General features: G+C 44.4%; 1 protein-coding gene across 1 annotated transcript in view; it reads left to right on the top strand.

Moving 5' to 3' along the window:
* Positions 1-18,667, top strand: part of UTP11 (UTP11 small subunit processome component) — a 154,065-nt gene extending 135,398 nt beyond the window's left edge. The window contains exon 8 of the mRNA XM_085646822.1: positions 18,520-18,667. Within this exon, the coding sequence (XP_085502948.1) occupies positions 18,520-18,603 (84 nt within the window). The 3' untranslated portion in view covers positions 18,604-18,667. The remainder of the gene's footprint in view (positions 1-18,519) is intronic.
* Positions 18,668-19,614: the final 947 nt, after the last annotated feature.

The following is a 19,614-nucleotide window of genomic DNA, read 5'->3' as shown; positions in this document are numbered from 1 at the left end:
ACACCCAAAGATCTTTCTGCCAGCTCCACCTGGGGCTGCTTCTCCTGTGCAGGCTCCACATGGCCGGGGCTTTTTATTAGCCTGGTTATTCTCAATTCAGTTATTGCCAAATGTCCCCTTAACCGTGAAGACTTTACATTTTGGATTGCTCATAAAAGTGTTCAGCTTGATGCTGTTTTTCCCCTTATGGGTCCTCTGGAAAAGCATAGAATTCTAACTATAGGTTTGCCAGGAAATGTTCTGAAGTGGGTGCCTGGAAGTGCCACGTTTGTCAGGCACTATCTAGTTGGTGAGAATGACTCTTGGTCACACCCTAATCAATGAGGTACAAGTCCCCGGGGTCAACCCTTCCCACTTTGGACATTTTCTAGATGACAAAAGTCTTGAGTCACACTAAACTTGGACTCTGAGGGGCATGGGGAGAGTACTATGGTAATGTCAGTGCCCTCCAACATCTAACACTAAACTCCAGTTTTAGGCCGCCACTGTACCCTCGATAAACCCAGAGACATCATTCTGTTAGGACGAATGCAGAGTCCTTCAGCAACCAGACAGTGCATCCACAAGAATTTTCTTTGCATCATGTTCACTCCCCTTACAAGCATGCCTCAAGTGAACCCAGCACACCTGTTGGAGAGACGGAAAACTCCTCATGTTAAAAGACGTGTACCCTTGCTCTGAATACCCTGGGTGCTCAATTGTACTGTTGTGTGGATCCCTAATACTAATTTGTATGTCATAGGCTAACACAGATCATGCATGTGTGCATCTTGTTGGTCTGGGAGGGGGCGCTCAAAGAGCTAGCCTCATAGTGGCAGAAAACTACCGCCTTCACCAAGAGGTAAGCAGCATGAGCGAGGTGGTGGCACAACATACTGTATAGTGCTGTGGCGCCGGCAAGGCTGGTGGGCAGGAACAGATGTGTGTGGGGGGTAGTAGGGAGTTGCACGTGGGTGGGTGCGCAATATATATATATATATATATATTTTTTTTTTTTAACGTGCCTTGCCACCGGATCCCACGTCTCTGCTCCTGCTCTCTTCGTGGAACTCAAGGAAGAGGAAGCACAGCCAGGCCCCACTGATTAATCACAATGCTGCAATGCAGCTTTGTGAATGGTCTGAGCATCCTAGTTCGACACTCAGCCAGGGTATGGGGGCCTGGGTATGTTTTCCACGCAGGCTGTAATGCAGCCTGCATGGAAAACAGGGAAAGTGCACATGACTGTTTTGGGTGGCCCGAGAGGTCATGTGCACTTAGGAGTGGGCAAATCACTCCTCCCCTGCTCCAAGAGCAGAGCAGCCTGCCCGCAAAGCAGCACAAGCATAAATTGATAATTCTAAGTTATTATCATTTTATGTTTCTACATCACACTGCTTAAAAGCAGTGGGGTGATGCTCCTCCGCCATAGTGAAGGAGCCACCACTGGTATAGTGATCAATAGGAGTGAACAGATCATGTTAACTCTATGCCACTTGAATGAGGCCTACACACACACTCACCTCTTTTAAAGTTCCTCTACTGTGTGCTTAACTCACTTTTGGCCTACATCAAGTTAGATTTAGAGTGCTGTGCAGGATTGGTGACTGCACTAGATGTATGTGTGCTTGGGAAGGGTACATTACAAGGATAGAGCAGTGCTGTGCGGTATTAGCATTGTTTGTGCTTGTACTGAATGTATGCATGCCTGTGAGAGATACATTAGAGATGTAGTGTTGTGCAGTGCGTGCGCAATGAAAGCATGTGCTGGGTGTATTTGCGTTTGCGAGAAATACAATACATGAAGGGTTAAATGTTGTGCAGCATGTGCATGGTGAGTGTGTGTGCTGGCAGTGCGTGTGTTTGCAAATAGCACACCATGGCATAATACAGAAAGGATACAGTACTGAGCAGTGCGCAAAGAGTGATTGTGTGTGTTGGATGTTTGTGTTCCTGGAGTGGACAATACATGGAGGTGACAGAACTGGACAGTATGTGCACTATGTAGGTACAAAGAATTCATGTGTGCCTGCAATGGTACATTACTTGAAGGATCTGGGGTTCCATTTTGGAAAGGCTAGGCCTGCCTGGTGAAGACATTTGTGTTATACTGCATTCCGGTGAGCTTGATTGGATGAGCTGGAGTAAGGGAAAGTTAGAGAGACTCCTCCTGTACACTTCAAAAGGGTGCCCTTTGCTTAATTTATAGATCATAAGGAAGGGGCCAGGACACACATCAGAAAAGGAGATGGGGCTGATAAGGGAATCATAAAGAGTAGGACTGGTTGCTGGAGATTAACCTTTTGATCGACATATGTAATGTAATGTAAATTAGTATTTGTAAAGCGCTGACTGCCACTCTGAAAGGAGCATCCTGGCGCTGGTTGGTTGGGGGTGAGAGGGGGCCCTAGGGATGCTAGATGAGTGAAAGGCATAATTCGTCTGAGGTGCTAAATACCCAAGTCTTCAGAGCCTTCCTGAATTTTGTTTCTGTTTTTAACAATCTTAGATGTTGGTAGAAGGTTCCAGGCTTTGGTCCCCAAGGCGGCCACTGTTTTTCCTCCTTTTGTTTTACATCTGAAAGTGGGTGGTTTAAGGAGGTTGGCTGATGAGGACCTGAGAGTCCTGGTTGTGATGTAGGGAGTGAACCGTGCGAAAGGTACTCCGGTCCCAATTTAAGCATGGCTCTATAGGTGATTAGGATGATTTTAAAGAGAATTCTCTTGTGCAGCGGAAGCTAATGAAGGACTTTTAATTCCGCAGATGCCGAGGAGCTTCGTGGGAGTCTTAAAACTAAACGTTTTGGACAACTTGTAGCTTCTTTAGTGTAGATTTGTTGGCTCCTGCCAAAAGGCTGTTGCAGTAGTCCAGCCGCAAGAGAATCAAGGCCACTGCCACTGATTTCCTTGCGGCAAGTGGAATTAGATCAAAGAATTGTTTTAACGATTTGATGAAGCTAAAGCAGGTCCCTGCTACAGCTGTAGCGTATGGGAGGAAGGAAAGCGCAGTATCGAACGGTACTCTTAAATTTTTGGCTACCTTGACCATGTCGGGCGGGGGTGTTATTCCCTCAGGCCACCATTTACAAGGCTGGAATACGACATCTTTCCCTATGGGAAGGATTTCAGTTTTGTCGGTGTTCCATCTAAGGTGGTTGTCCCTCATCCACTGGATGACTTCAGATAGGCAGCGTTTAAAGTTAAGTTCGGCGCCTGTAGAATTGTTTTCCAGAGAATGGATCATTTGGGTATCGTCTGCGTAGGCCATAACTTCAATCAGAGAGATGAGCGGGGTCATATAAATGTTGAACAGTGGGCTCAATGATGAGCCCTGAGGTACTCCTGTTATATTGCGTTCCACCGAAGGAAAGTACCAAGGGTAACCGCTTGTCTACGGTTGGTGAGGAATGATTTTATCCATTCCAGGGCGGTACCTGAGATGCCGCCGCGTTCAAGTCGCTTCAGGAGGATACTGTGCGAAATGGTTTCGAACGCGGCAGACAAGTTGAGTAGGATCAGAACCGCTTTCCTGCCTTTGTTGGCTATAGTTTTTAGTGTGTCGGTTATTTTCAGGAGAGCCGATTCTGTGGAATGCTTGGGACAAAAGCCAGATTTTTGAGGGTGGAGGATATTAGTGGCTTTAATGAATTTAGTTAGTTCTTTGTATATGAATTTTTCTGTGATTTTGCCTAGCAGGGGAAGTAGGGAAATGGGACAGAGGTTCGAGAGCACAGAGGGGTCGATGTTTTGTTTCTTTTTCAGTGGTTTTACCGGTGTAAGCTTCCATTCATCTGGAACTATACCTGAGTTTAGAGAAGAATTAACTATCTGATTTATAATTGGATTGACCATATCTATGATTTTGTGGAGGATCATGGGGGGGCAGGCATCCAAGGGTGAGCCTGATTTGCATGCTCCTATGGACTCGCGAGTCTGTACTAATGATACTGGTTCAGTAGTTCGGATCCAGTGAGCCGTGGCAACGGGAACTTGCTCGGGGGTGACATCTTGGTTATGGATGGGAACCATTAAAAAGTCCTTTTGGATTTTTTGAATACTGAAATATTATCACACAGTTTTTGCGAAGGGGGTAATTCTTTCTGTAACGCTTGAGGGTTTGTAAAGGACTTTATGACCGAGAAGATGACTTTTTGGTCTTGGTTTGCCTTCTGTATTTTCTTTGAGTAGTACTCTTTTTTTGCGAGTTTAATCTGATGGTGATAGAGCTTTCTGCTATTTTTATAAGATATTTTTTCTCCGGCGTTTGGTCGATCTTCTCCACTTACGCTCGTGTTGCTTACATTTAAGATGTGTTTGGGCTAGGGCAGGCGTAAACCAGGGGACTTTCTGAATTTTTGGTTTCTTGTACTCATCAGGTCTGTCTGGTGGGCTAAGTTCATTGCATACAGTGGTTAGCCAGGAGTGGAAGAGGCGTGTGAATCCAACCCTGTGTTCCCTGTTAGAATGGGGGTTTGAGCTTGGGCAGAGGTTGCTAGCTTAGGGTTGTCAGCTAACTGTGCCCATTTGCACCTATGTTGGGGGTCAGGGTGACTTATCAGGGCGGCTCATCTGTGGAACCCTAAGTGTAAGGGGAGCAAAGAGGTGGTCTGACCATATCTGAGGGGTAGAGGTGTCGACCGATAACGAGGCAAAGTTGGAACAGACCCCATCCAAAGTATGGCCCGCCCCGGGCCACATATCACTGTGGCTAACATCCAGGTGAGAATTCTAGTCACTCCTTTGGCCTGTGCTGTGGGATGATCTGCTTCTGATTCTCTCCTGCTGCGACAGTCTTTAATGAGGAAGAAGAGTGAGAAAAGTGTACATTTCAAAAGAAGCAGAACCGCAACATAAAATTTCAAAGACCCAGACCCTAAATCACATTTGGTGTCTGAAAATGGACTATAAGAAGGATGGTTGAGACCCCAAGATTTGTCATCGGCCAAGCAGCCAGGCGAGAAGGGGAAGCTCTGAAACACTTCTGCCTTTGACCAGGACTGGGGACCAAGAGCTACTAGTCTCTTTGCTGGGTGAGGGGACATCACTCCGGGAAACCAAGGACACCTGCCCCTGAGCCTGGAGTACAATCACCTGCCTGCTTGCTTGCAAGACCAGTATGCCCTGTGAGGAAGAGGAGAGTATTGGAGGGAACGAAGTCCAGTAGGGAGTCCTACCAAGAGGATTTCCCGGTGTGATGAGATAGCTGTGCACCGATCAGGCCATTGCCTGTGTGCAGGAGTGGTTCTGCGACCACCATATGCCCGGTGAGGGCTGCCGTGGACTGAGCCTTGCATCCAGGTTTGTGTGGGTAGCTCTAAGCCGGTACTGCCTCTTTGCGGTGACTTCGTATGCCAGAAGGGGGGACTGTAGAAATTAATGTGCCAACAAAGCTTCAAGACTTGTGTGTGCATTAGCACTGATGCTGTATGCCAGGAGGGCTGCCGTGGTATCAGTGATTGCACAGAAGTCAGTAGGTACCGCAGCAACCCCAGGAGCTGCTGCCGTACAGAGTTTTGCCAAGTTCCGGCTGGCACCCCGATAAACTGAAGTTGTGACCTGCAGGTCAAAATTGTACATCGAGACCTGCCTCCAGACGACGCTGGGCTCTGATAGGTAGCACGAAGATCAGACCCCCTCCCCTGTGTGGGCAAAACTGAACTTAATGTGCCGATGAAAGCCGGGTGCACCGCTGATCACTGTTGAGGCCGTCAGCAAGGCTCGGGTGGCAGCCTGCACTTGGTGGGTACTGCCACGTGTTATGCGAGCAGCCAGAACTCCTCTGAACAGGACCAGTGCTTGAAAGGGCACTCACTGAAATGCTGAACTCTTTTGTGCTGCTGAAGCAGGCAAGACCTGAAATGGGCCTGTCGGGCCTTGAGGGACTTGCTGCAAAAGATGCTGTGGCATCATAGACACTTTTGGCTATTTTCTAAAGAGTTGAGTAAGGTCTACCAGTGAGCATTCACTTGATGCAGCCACCACTGAATGGGAAATAACCCCAACTCCATTGCAAGGAAGGAAGATAAACTCTAGTGCTCTGGCCTGAAGGGAATTGTATTGATTACAACTGTTATTTCTTTGAATTTTTAGAGCTACAAATAAAATGCTTATTTCATATGAAAACTAGTATTTGATTGAGCACTGATTTATTGACACTACCAAATGCACTTTGAGTTGAGTCATGTTCATTAACCTGTATCTACACTTCCTTCCCCCCAAGGGAGCATTTGACTGCTCATCCACATTTACCATTGAGAGTCCAGTGCATAAGGGGTACTTGGCCCAGTTGCTCAGGATCCATAGTAGGTTGGGCCCCAGAACATCTGGAGAGAAAGGCATCAACCAACACGGTTGGGCCCTGTAGCCCCTGGGTTCCCCAGGGCCCTCTGAAAGGGGTTCTGACACCTGTCAAGCAGGATTGGACACTCAAGCATGGTTTGACACTGAAGTGTTGAATATGATGCCAACAGCCAACACCCTGCATACTATATGGGGGTCAGATGAGTCATCTTGCATTTCACACCTATTCAATGCTAATTACTAGTTGGGAGAAGCAAGAGAGCCAAAGTAAAATAGCCTCCAGGATCTGTAGGCAGGGAAAAGATAACTTTCTCAGTTACTTTTAAAAAAAATATATTTTATTATTTGTTGAAACAGTGTTTGTTGTTTAAAGTAGTAAAAATGTAAAAGATTATTTATATAAAAACAGAATAAATTCAGCAATATCTTCAATATTAAAATCATGTAAATACCAAAATTTTGAATACCTATACAAGGATAATCTTTAAAAATCTTCCCACAGTGCAAGTTACATCTAGAAACTCTATGTTTAAAAGTAAGGAGATTGCTTCACTGCGATGTTGAATTTTATACTTTAAAGAATCGGTTTAAAGATTATATTTCTTTTCCTACGTAAATAAAGGCAGTCTACTAATAAATGAACATTAAAATTGTTGAACCATAACCCACATGTACAGTTATCGTCGCTTTCAAAGAAAGAATTACATTTTCCATAATTTAGAAAACAAATTTTCAAAGCCACTCGAAATTTTAGTAACTGGCGTAGGTGGGGATTAGGTTATGAGGATAAATACGGGAGCGTCCAATGTCCCTACCAAGACTCTAACATATAACTTGCTGATGGTTACATGTATAAATATTGTAAATCAGCAAACCTCACTTCTCTCTTACAAGCTGCCTTCAATACCCTCTTTGAGAATTGCGACGGCTCCATAACCCTAAAAAACACAATTTTCATTTTTGTTGCTCTATTTCCTAATCTATTTCTAATGCCTCCCACCCATTTTAAATCACCTAAACGCTGCTTCTTTTACACAGAAGGATGACATTTTTCATTCCTCTTCACCCCAAAGTTTATCCCAAAAACACAATGTGGATATACAAGCTTAAATGTTCCAAGACTGTAGATCGACTTCAAGTCTTATGGCGGAGCTCATGGCACCCTTTGGTAACCCCAACAATTTTTTCAGACATTTACCTTCACATTCGTCCCAGTTTGTATCAAGAGCTAATGCATACTACTTCTGCTCCATATAAACACTGTGTAGGGACCATCACTTTATATACTGTGAGTATTGGTATTAAGGAGGTTCCTCCAAAATCCCTTTTGAATTAAACATGCCCTCCAATTACAGACAATACTCAAGGATCCCCAATTTGACCAATTTAATTTGTCATTAAACCTCATCCCCAGATACCACAATTGGTCGAAGTTAAACTTGCCCCTTTTATACATTTCATAGAATTCCTAGCCAAAAGACCCCCTTATAGGCACCCTGCCCCCACTTTGGTTGCCTGTTTTGCAAATTGTTTAAAGTCTCTTTTATTCATCATTTCACACTCTAACCAAGTCTCCCGGAAGCAGGTAATCCTATTTTCCTCCCAAACCTTCACAAGATCAGCTGTCCATTGCAGACGTCCCAACCTATGAACATTCCAGGAGAAAACGTCATGGTTAGCAGGGGAACCCTCTACCTAATCCACTTTCCCTACCCATGAAGAAAGACTCTCCTGACATAGGCTTAGAGAAGCATATCCATTGTGTAGTGGGAGGAGATACACTACTCTATCTCTTAGAGAGAAAGTTACAGTTACTTCTAAGCTTCCTTGCTTATCCCACTAACCGGCTTTGGGACGGTGACCTTACCACCTCAAAAACCAGATTTAGCTGCTCTGTGTTTAAGCCACCATGATTCATTAGGAAGGGCTTATTAGCCTGTGGGTTTTCTACTTCCACCACAGGTACTAAGCAGAAGTCAATTTCCTTGAGCTCCTATTCAGCATTTAAAATTAATTTTACAAACACTAGGGAGCGGAAGTTACCTCTTGTGACTTGCCTCCCGTTTAAGGTTTACCTGAAGGATACTTGGTCAATAGCCCTAGATGTGATCTCATCTGATGTTACATTTTTCAAAGGCCTTCAACAGATTTAACCTATTCAGATGTCTCACTTATTCGCTTTCTTCCCTTTCCTAAAAACATCCAAATAAACTTGATACGATTTAGGATCCCCTTTTCGGTAACTACATCGTTTCTGATTTGGATCGGCTTCTAATAAGAGGCTGCTGTAGTGGCAATGGGAGACTCCATTTATTGCCATTTATCAATAAAGAACATACAACATCAAGGGAGCACCAAAACAATTGTTCATTTAGCATTGAAGTTACACAATTTAATTTGACAATACACAGAGTATTTATAATAGTGAGTCAGAGCAAACAAATTGACATACAGCAGAGTTGAATTGCCTTTATACAATAGTCACTGATACACTAAGGAGGCTGGTCAATCGTTACCTTGTGCAGTATGTGACCCCAGAGCTGAATCCTCAGCGGTCGACAAAGGGGAGTCCTGTTGGCAAAGAAAAGATAGAAAGGGTTCCCAAATGTCCTTGGGTTGGGAGCGCAGGGGTATCAATTCCCAATAGTTTCAATTGCTCTTGACAATATGTAATGTCATGTAGCCATGCCCTTTATGTAGATTCTTGTCTCCTCTCCCAAAGTATAGCCACCCTGCATTTTGCCAGTAATAAGAGCATGGCAGTGAGTTGATGGTGAGATATGTGTTTGTCAGAGACTTCCCCCAAGGAGTCCCACCAAAGGGGAGAAAGGTGGCATGTGTCCAGTAATAGTGTGTATGGACGTATATGCTTCTCCCAAAATGGTCACCTTCAGACACAGCTATCACAGGTATATATAGCTAGCCTGAGGAGAGCTACAGTGAAGGTAGCGTGGATCAGAAACTAACCCCGTCCTGAATACCTGCATTGGAGTGCAATATAGTCGATAAAGAAACGTAAAGTGTAGGAGTCTCTGTTTATATAATTTGGGGAAAGCGATCTTAACAGCCCGGAGCAAAACTTCCATTGTTTATCCGTTAGAGGGGGGTCTATGTCCTCGTCCCATGCCCTCTGTGCAGTTGGAGAGATGATCCGTGAAGTGGTTTGCATGTTATTATAGAGGCGAATAATTAGTTTACATGAGGAAGGAGAGGTGTGAATAAGTTCTAATGTTAATGAAGGAGGTGGGGAGGCAGAAACGTGTCATGAATAGCATGACTAGTGGCCCTAAGCTGATAATAGAGTATAGTGTCCAATAACGTCATCATCCTTGCCTTCAACATCTGGTTTATTAGGCTCCAAATCCTCCCATACCTTATTTTCTTGGTGACTTTCCTTTCCTCCTTTATTTGTCCCCACCTTTACTTTCATGCTAGCTGCCTTAGACATTTTGCCAAATGGAGTATTCTTGCCAGTCCCATGTCGGAACGTTTTGGGACCTTTTTTATCCCCCTTATTGAAGATTTTTTTCCCCTATAATATAATAGGTGCTGCTTCCCCACCCGACCTTGATACCAACTATTTACTAACATTGGCCATCTGTACACATATTCTGAACCATTTTCCCTCACTTCCCTAAATTTAATGGACCTCTCCTCCCAGGGATCGGGTCTTAGGACATCGGCCTTTCTAGCGAGGGCATACACAAATTTGTTGATTTTAGTTCATGATGAATTTGCTTTAAAAAGCATGCTTAGCAGGGACATGTGACTTAACGCCTCTTTTCCTTTGGGTGCGCATGGGGATCTTTTCGACCTTTACAGCGGGTAATGGCACTCCTCTTTTCCACCGCCCCCAGAAGCACCCAGATAAGTTTCTTATAGGAATTTTCTAGTCTTCAGAGTTTACATAACTAATTAGAGGGAAATGAGAAGCACTCAGCGATCGTTATACTGCTTTAAAGCACTTGCATCCTTCTGACCACAAAAGTGACCACTCAGTGTAACTGCATCAGCAGGCAGGTGAGAAAAGGGGCGATGATGCGCTGAGTCCAGGGGCCCACGAAGGATCACATGCAATCAGCCCCTACGGGCAGCAACAGGAGACGGTGAAGAAAATAAAATGCGGTGCTGCCCTAGGCCGACAAGGCACTCCATTGGCGGCTGGCAGAATAACCTACTGGTGTTTTCAGAATCTGCCAGGAGGTAAAACCGGAGCAAGAAGCGTTTCAGCGCGGCTTCCAGAAACGTGGCAGTCGAGCGGGCACGGACACATAGCGTGCACGCATTAGATGTTGAGTGTCTGGACGCACAGCAGGAGAATGAGTGAAACCCTTTATTAATCAATTCATTTTGTATTACTTTATTCTTTTTTATTTAAATTTTAATAAAAAGACAACTAATTTTATTAAAAATCAGATTTCAGTACTGAATTAAATTTTTAGTAACTATTAAAAAATGGTTGTTTAAATTGTGTTATAGTTGATCCCATTCCTGAGATACAGTATTGGCATTTTTAGCTCAACTCTGGTTTTCCATAGAGGACAGCTAGGCCTGCCACTGTGAAAATAGCTTTTGGGTGGTAGTCACAGTAAGGACATTAAATGTCTGCACGTCCTACTTTTAAATACTATCCAACCAGCCTTGTAGCTTCAAGTCCTACATAGGGGTTGACTTATTACTATTTAAAAGCAAGGTTTTGACTTGTCAAAGGGATTTATCTTGAGAGGTCAAATTGCAGTTTTTACAATGCTACAGGTATGTTTTACACAAGTATAAAGGTGCAGTAAAAGTCGAACACTTCTGCCTTTCAGTATCCTCCTTTTCATGTCATTCAGGGTGTATTGTTTCTCCCACAACTGCCCCCAGTGGATGTTTTAGTCCAGCATTGTATCCATAGGTATTTGTAGAGTGCAAACCTAATTAGAGCACATAAGAATGCTAAACACGGGTGAGAGCCCTGAGTTATGATTCAGGATCGTTTGCAATGAAGGAAGATATGTGTGGGTGATGAATCACATTGTGTAGCGTTGTAGTGTTCTCTGAAGAAGTGAGTATTAATCTTCTTTCTAAACTTGAATAGGCATTGGGTTGTTCTGATGGGGGAGATTTTGTTCAGGAGTATAGATGGAGAAGGTTTACCTTCTGGTTTTCTCTTTTTACCTTTTTTCCTCAGTCTGACAATGTCCTTACTTCTAATGTGACTCTGTCCACTCCATGTAGTTTTTGTCTCTGGCCAGTATGTAGTGGTGTTGCGTCTGCTGGTCATGTATGTGATGCTTCTTATCATGAAGACTGTGCTGGTTTCAATCAATCAATCAATCAGGAGTTTGTATAGCCCAGCTACTCACTCGTGGTTTGGAGGTGCAGGCAGTGTAGTTCCATCACGGTTGGAGTGATTGGCTCAAACTTCTTCACCTCTTTGAGACATGCAGTTAACTGTAGGATAATTTTCAGCAAGACCGCAGAGCAGTGCGTTGCCTCCATTAGCAACGTTGCCCCGTTACCCTCCCGGACATTGTTATAGCCGAATTCTGAAGCCTGTTTCATTGGTCTCTGTTCCACTATCTATCATTCTTGTTTCTTTCATTCCCACTGCTAATGCTTATGCCGCATCTGGAAATGAGCCATAATATGAAGCAATGGTGTACTGTGGCTAAGTGTTGAGTGCTAATAACCCTGGTGCACGTTTGTTGAATGGACTTGGCTCATTTGTTTGGTGTTCTGCGCTCTGCAGATTCCTTTCTGTCCCATAGGGCAGTTCTTGCCTTTTTTCCCCCAGTGTGATGGGTCCATGTGTTCTGTGTGCACTCGGGGAGTGATTGATTTGAGCGAGTGACTATCTAATGACAACACTTGCACTTCCTTCTTTAATTCTTTCTTCTGGCATCACTAAAGGACCATTTCTCAGAATGGAGTATTAAGAGGGTGAGGGCATGGACCAAAATTATTGTTTATTTAGATTTTAACTTTAAAGAGTGCTACGTCTTTTAAACATTTGTTAATAGTTGCTCATTTACTTTACCTACACAAGAATTCCACACTGCAGGGCTGGGCAGGAAGCAGCAATGCATGCTTTCATTACAAAAAACGCAGCATATGTTTTGTGGAAAGCTCTCACACATGGCCACATCAAGCTACCCTCACATATTCCATGGGAAGCATGGCAGCAGTTGTGTATGCTTTTCCCAGACCCATACAAATCAGTTGCAATAGTGCCAGTTTTTGCTACATGCATCATGCGTGGCAGCAGCAATGCATGTTTCTCACACGGTAACACCGAACTGGTGCTGTCGCGTCATTTTCCTTACACAACTCTGGTGCAGCAGGGGCACAGCAGTACACCTGTCTTACAGACTCAGACAGAATAGGTGCAGCAGAGAGTAAAGGCCTTATTTAGAGCTTGGCAGATCTGGTCCTACTGTCACTTATTCAACGGTTTCACTGCCCTCTTACTTGGTGGTCTACCCATTCTATTTAGATGTTGACGGCTCTATGGACGAAAGACCGTCCGGATGCTTCTGCCTCCGGCAAGTCTTTTCACCCACGTAGACGGCATTCTAGGTAGAAGGGTCTGTCAGCGGGACTCCAGCTACGATTAGCACCGGGCTAATCACAATGTGCCTTTCCGTCAAGGAAACTGTGGCGGGTATACCTCCTGCTTTGAGTTGGCAGAATCAAAGGAATTGAGATAGAAACGTACCTTTTTAGGTCTCGACTGGCGATAGCAGCGCGCATGCACTGCTCTCGGCATTCGAGAGCTTCTTGAAATCAATACGGTTGAGGAAAGCCCATTGGCTCACGTCATAGCTTAGGCTAAACGCTGGCATTCTATTGTTAAGGAGGCTTTTTAGTCCCTCCTTGTTGCCGCCCTGTCCACTTTTGGCCCCGCCCACCGGGACTGGATCTTTTACTGGCGGCAGTACACCTGCTGTTTTTTATTGCTTTTAAAAAGTGCGCTCTCGCTGTCCGTCCGTGTCAGTACTACACCACTATCACATGCAGCTGGCAGAGATCAAGCTTCGTACCCATGACAGCGGCACCCGCAGCTAGCTACATCACTGACCTGAATCCCAGCGACCGAATTAAAACATTTTGAGCGAACGAGAACACGCCGTGCTTACTTCCAAGATCTCAAAATGACATTCTGCTTCAGGAACTACAATTGCTCCTGGCTTCTGAGTGGGTGGTGACAGTGTATTCCCTGCTGGGGTGCTCTAATAATGCCGCCTAGCGGAAGGTGCAGGACGGAGGGGCCTTGCGCCGCCTTCTCAGATTATGAAGAATACACTGGTGAAGGGGGCGGTGGAACACAAGTCTCAGTGTAAATGAGGAGAAAACTCACCCTGATGTAATTATAAGAATCTCTGCTCCTGTGGCATCCTATGGGCTCTTAACAACGTCATTATCTTAGTGTGTGTGTGTGCACACCACACCCCTGCACCATGCAAGATCTTACTGTGGTGCAGGTACCAGCACTCTGTGTGATCCTGAGCACACCCTGCACAAGTAACAGAAAGAGGGACACCGACTCTCTATTCCAGTAGGCACCTCCTCCGGTCAGACCTGCACCAGGCGTGTGCACTCACTGTACAATAAAGGAAGGGAAAGCCCGTAGAGCACATCAGCACAGGCGCGTGTTCACTAACTCCATGCTCCGGCGTCTTTTATCGACTCAATAAAGAGGCGCGCGGAAGATGCGGCACTCAGCACACTGTCATCGCCGCAACAATCAATCTTTGATGGGCTTGTGATGGGAGAGGGGCGGACTGTGCTGGGCCGCTTCAAGCGCTGTAGGGCACAGAAGCGTGCATGTCCATGTGTAGTCTTGACTCTGCCCCCGCTCTTCTTGCTGCGCCACCGACCTGCTTCTCCGGGTTTTTCCCCCTTTCTGTGCCACCTGCAACAGTCCAATGGAGGCGACGCGGGAAGCCTGAACTATTCCTGTCCAAGAATGATGGCCCCACAAGCTGTGCTCTAGGCAATGTGCACCCACACGTGCAGGACCCTAGCCCGGTTTTGTATGGTCTGCTTGGAACCCTCAATTTGGAACCTATGGCATTTAGGTGATCCGTGCTTAATTTGTAAAAAGTTAAGTGCCAGTACCCAAGGAATTTATCATGGGGCAACTGCAGGTGTTGCAACCCACAAGCAACTTCAAATTTCCGGTTTAAGACCGAGTTTTATAAAAAACAAAAAAAATAAGATAAATTAAACTAGTAAATGTTCCACTAATGAACGTTGTTTATAAATTACACACACAGCACCACCATGTGGTGGATTCTCATTAGTAGGTGCCTGTGTTTAGATATAATTGCCAGTGCTGAGCACCAGAAAACTCTAGCACAAATTAAGCACTGTAGGTGATACGAAAACCTACGTCGCAGTCTGACGTGTATAATTTCTCCTGTTTCACTGGCTCACTCTCTACAGCAGAGGCAGTGCTATCAATAGTGCAGCAGGTGCAGTGGCACCACAGCTTAGGGCTGGTGGGAGGTCCATTTGCTGTATTTTACTAGCTGGACAGGCGTGGGAATGGGCATATTTCTGTGTGCACCAGGGCCCGGCCGTGGCACTCTTACTACGCCTTTGTCAAATAAAGGACCAGAGACACTGGTGTTGGACCTGGCACAGAGAAATTACGCATCTGGCTGGCAGGTGGCACGCTCTAGCCGGCTGAGCTTTCTAAAATACTTGCAGAACTTTACAAAAGATAGGACACAATCCCTAGTACGAAATCCGACTGCAAATCTAACCTTGCGCAGACCAAAAGCATACCACGTTCACGTTATTTTATTATCAAATAAAAAAATGGAATAGGTCTCGCCTTTCATTAAGTTAAAGCCATTTGCTTTGCTATACAATACCATTAGCAAAGCAAATGGCTTTAACCTAACCAAAGGCGAGACCTATTGCATTTTCAATGGTTGTTTCGGTTTCCCACTTCTGTTTCTATCTTGAACCCCTTTGTCCAGGTCCTTCCTTTGCTGCTTTTACTTGACCAGGACGTTAATCAACTCGTTGTCGCTGTGTCTAAGATAAGCTTCTTTGACTCTTGTCTTACTATGATGCGTTTGTTGACAATTGCTTTAGCCTCTTTTCTGTATACATTGCTCTTACATGCACTTTTTTTTTATTATGTGTAATTTTACAGCTCTTCCAGGTAGAATTAATACAACTGTATTGACACGTAAAAAAATATTTGTTTATTGTGGTGGTTGTGGGTGTTGTGCTTGTGGTGCCTGTAGGTGTACCTTCAAATATGTGTGTATGTTGTTTGTGTGCTATGCTACATGTAAAACAAAAGGGCATAACACATTACCTACATATATTTTTGCAGCAAACACAACATGTGTTGCGTCACAATAATGAGTATTACTTACCACTCTCCACTCCACCAGGGACTCACTCAGTCAGGAATCCGCCGCTAGGACAATGCCAGCACAACGGGGCAATCTAAATAGGCTCAGCACAAAGCCACCGGCCTGACTGACTCCACTGCTGGCTAACAGTACTCCGCCACGTTGACGGAGGTGTGCACTTATGCAACGGTGGACAGAAGATGTGGATGGTGGTTCCGCCAGCCTACATCTAAATACAGTGGACGGGACTCCATCTCCATTGTAACTTGTACTTTTAACTGCTGCCATGGAGGAACAACGGGATTCCCACCAAGATCTAAATCAGGCCCAAAGTTTCTCTTACCCTTGTTGAGTAGAGTGGAGACAGCAACAGTAGAGGATTCTTTCAAAGATACACAACAGAATTAAAAAGTCCTCTGCTCACACGTGCTCCTCATACAGAAGAGGAACATTCTCAGTTCCGACTCCTTCTTTTATGCCCCCCAAGATGGTGTTAATAATAACTGGCACAGGGACACACTGGGTTCCTGTAATTAGAGCTACCAAGTTGCCCATGAAATGGCATCACAGACTCTTAGCTGCTTGGTTTAGTTGGACTGGTGCTGCGATTGCGCATCGTGATACCACTGAGGAGTGTCGTGCAAACGATAATCAGTTCTTCTACTTTCCTGTGTCAGAGCCAAAGATTTCCTCACACGGTGTACTTGCTCTTTGGAGGCATGTGTGCAATCATCTCTTGTCAGAGTGACCTTTCCTTACAATTAAAAAATCTGCTATTTTACCTGTGGAGTGGTTTAATTGTATCTGAGTCTTGGTGTGTTAGTGGTTTTAGAGCTGTAAGGTTCTTCTAAAATGGCTGCTGTCTTCACCTCTGGGATTTAGGAAAAAATACACAGCATGACTCGGAAGGGTAATTGTATATATTTACTCTACTGAGCTAGTGCAGTTAATAGTCATTTGTCCTCGTCTGCTGAAGCTAAATGGGGTGGGAATTTCTTACCATGAGAGCACAGAATGTACCACTTATGTTTGTGGAAAGAGCAGTTGCATAGCACCATGGGGGAAAGGGAGGAAGGACTATGTATGCGTTACAGGATCTTCTCCCTCTTTTTGCTATTTCTTTGAGAGGGCAGGGTTAGGTCTGGAGAGGTCACAGCCCCTCACAAGTGCGGTTTACAGCCACCAAAAGGAGATGAGTTACAGCAACATAAATGTAGTTGCTTATGCAGTAGGCACAAATACTGCAGTTGTATGTGTATGTATGTGGTATTTCTATAGTGCAAGCCAAAAGGCAGGAGAGCGTTGCACATCGACAAAGACCAGCATGAAGTCAGCGATTGATAGAGGCAATTCGGTTGTGGACGGTTAATGCATTTTAATCTAGTGTTCTTTAAAGGGATGAGTCTCAATTGATGTAAGGTGAGTGTAAGTGCCTGATTTCGAATTTATGTGTTACTCATGGCATCTGATAAATCATGATTCCATGGGGTACGTTATTTATCAGGTGCAATAACACCCATTATGAGTTAGTGGGTAATAACATGCACATTTTGGTGTCTAACGCACCACAATCTGCATGATACAGCCAGTACTGTATGCTTTTCCCCCTTTACATTTTTGCAGGTTCTAACTGCCGAAACTCAATGGAGGTTGAAGTATTTAAGGCATCCAATAATGATTGGAAGTAGATATGAGGAGGCCTGCTTGACATCAACTCTGGGCCTTATTATGAGTTGGACGGTGTATTCCGACTCCGGTCGGAATTACGAGTTGGTAGCTATTCAATATACCGACCAACTCATAATTCGGACCGCAGTCGGAATACACCGTCCAACTCATAATAAGGCCCAGAGTTGATGTCAAGCAGGCCGCCTCATAGATCCTTTTACACTGGAATAACCTACAAGTCAACATGCCTGTTTTAAAAAGTAATGACAATGTTGCTTTTTAAATGTAGATCTAACCTTTAACGTGCACAGACCCCAGAATGCTCTGTAATATTGTGCATAACGTCATAGATATTTCCCAGTGAACCCAGACTGATTGTGGTGCACTAACTTGACATCCCAGCAGGCATACGCTCACTGGTCACTTGGTAAAAAGACAGTCAGGTGTGCGGAGTCACTTGAATGACCTGCTGATAGTGGGCCTGATATGCAGCCAGAATTTCTACTTGTGCATGTTGAAAAACCTGTGGGTGGAAACTGCGTGATCTTAATTCTGTGAATCCCCGTTTTCTGCATCAGAACGGATCTACTCCAGCGGATAAGTTGCCAGTTTTGCACATTGTCTGCCGAAGGGAAACTACAAACCCTGATTGCGAAAAGGGGTGGATGTTCTAGGTGGCTTTTCAGCCATAAGCCTGTTAGCACCCACAAAGTTGTAAGTTTGTGGGTATTCATAAATGTTGGTTAATGTTTTCAATGGTGGAAAAATTAGTACAAATATATTCTCATCTCTAGGAGAGCAAAAGGTGAAAAATTATGCGTACTGCCTGCTGTGCATACTGCAGCAGATTGCTCTGTGGACAATGCACTGGAGTAATCCTCTCCCCCCCCCCCCCCCCCCCCCCGGTTTGTCTGGAAGTCTTTGCTTTGTGTGGAGTGGCACATGTGCTGTCATGTGATTCTGTGACATCATAAAAATGCACAAATTTGCACAAGTTGTAATCCGTAGTCTTGTATATTATTACGTGAAGATGGTCTTTTGTTAAATAGCAAAAAAAAATGCATGGAAATATTTATTTTGTGCTGGCTTGTCCAGTGTTTAATACATTTTTATATACAGCAAGCGTTAGGCAATACATGGCATTGTATACATATGTACCAACAACACCCTCTGTCAGTGTTAAGATACAGTGTAACCCTCTCTTCCATTTACAGGACAAGACGCAAAAGGTGAAGGTGAAGAAAGAAACCGTCGACTCGCCCGCCATCTATAAGTTTAAATATCAACGAAAACGCTAAAGACTTCCTAAAGACGTGTGTGAAATGTTACATTGTTTTTCAATAAAGTGATCTTGTTTAAAAAGCGAGGTCTACTTCGTATTAGTTGGCACAGCTGTATTTAATGGGTTGTAAATTGCAGCTCATTTTAAGCATTATTGTGTGCCGTCACCCATCCTCCCTGCCCCAACCTCCACCCCCAACTTTCGAATTCCTTCCCATAAATCACACTCTATTTATCACAAAATATGACTACCCCTTCGTTTATGGGTTGGGCGTTTTCTTCGTGTATGAATATCTAAAACCATGCAAAATCCCGCCTGCTTTATTTGTTATTGATTTTCTTTTCAAACACAAAATAAATAAAAGACAGGACAGACTACTGCAGGTACATCAAGTCATCCATGTCACCATTACTAGAATATAGTGAAAGGTGGTTCAGACCGTGCATTGTAATCGGGTAAATGCAAAGGGACACAAATTAGTAAGTGTACAAAATTAGAATGTAATAGGCCATAGTGTCCAAGTCATCGAGGAGACAGCATATATGAAAGTTAACAGTGGCAGATCCGTGGCAGATCAAGAAGCTTGAATTATGCATTTCTCCGTAATGGACCGTGAGGAACAGACTAATTGAAACCGAATGCCATTAATATCATATTATCATAGATGTTGATGATAATCCTTTTTCTAGCATGGAACAAGTCAAAAGTAAAAAGCCAACAGTAAAAGATTAGAGATGAGAATAAGAAGGAAGAGAGTGGAAGTGGTACAGAAGGAGTGAGGGTAAGAAGAGAGAAGCTTGAGCTCGGAGTCAAAGGGGTAAAACTAAAAGTGGTGCAAGCTAAATTCAAAAGGGAACCTTCATTTAATCCCAGTGGGTGGGCTTCATAAGCAGTGAGGGCCATGAAGTGGCATGGTATAGGCGCCTCTGGGCCTGGTAACTCAGGGGGGTTTAAAAACCTTAGAGCTAGCGTCAAGCGCTTTCCGTAGTTTCCTATGCCTGGGTTTCCAAGGGGAGGTGTTTAAGAC

The sequence above is a fragment of the Triturus cristatus genome, chromosome 3_2, assembly GCF_964204655.1.
Source record: "Triturus cristatus chromosome 3_2, aTriCri1.1, whole genome shotgun sequence".
NCBI classification, from domain to species: domain Eukaryota; kingdom Metazoa; phylum Chordata; class Amphibia; order Caudata; family Salamandridae; genus Triturus; species Triturus cristatus.
This window is presented reverse-complemented; position numbering and strand designations above follow the sequence as displayed.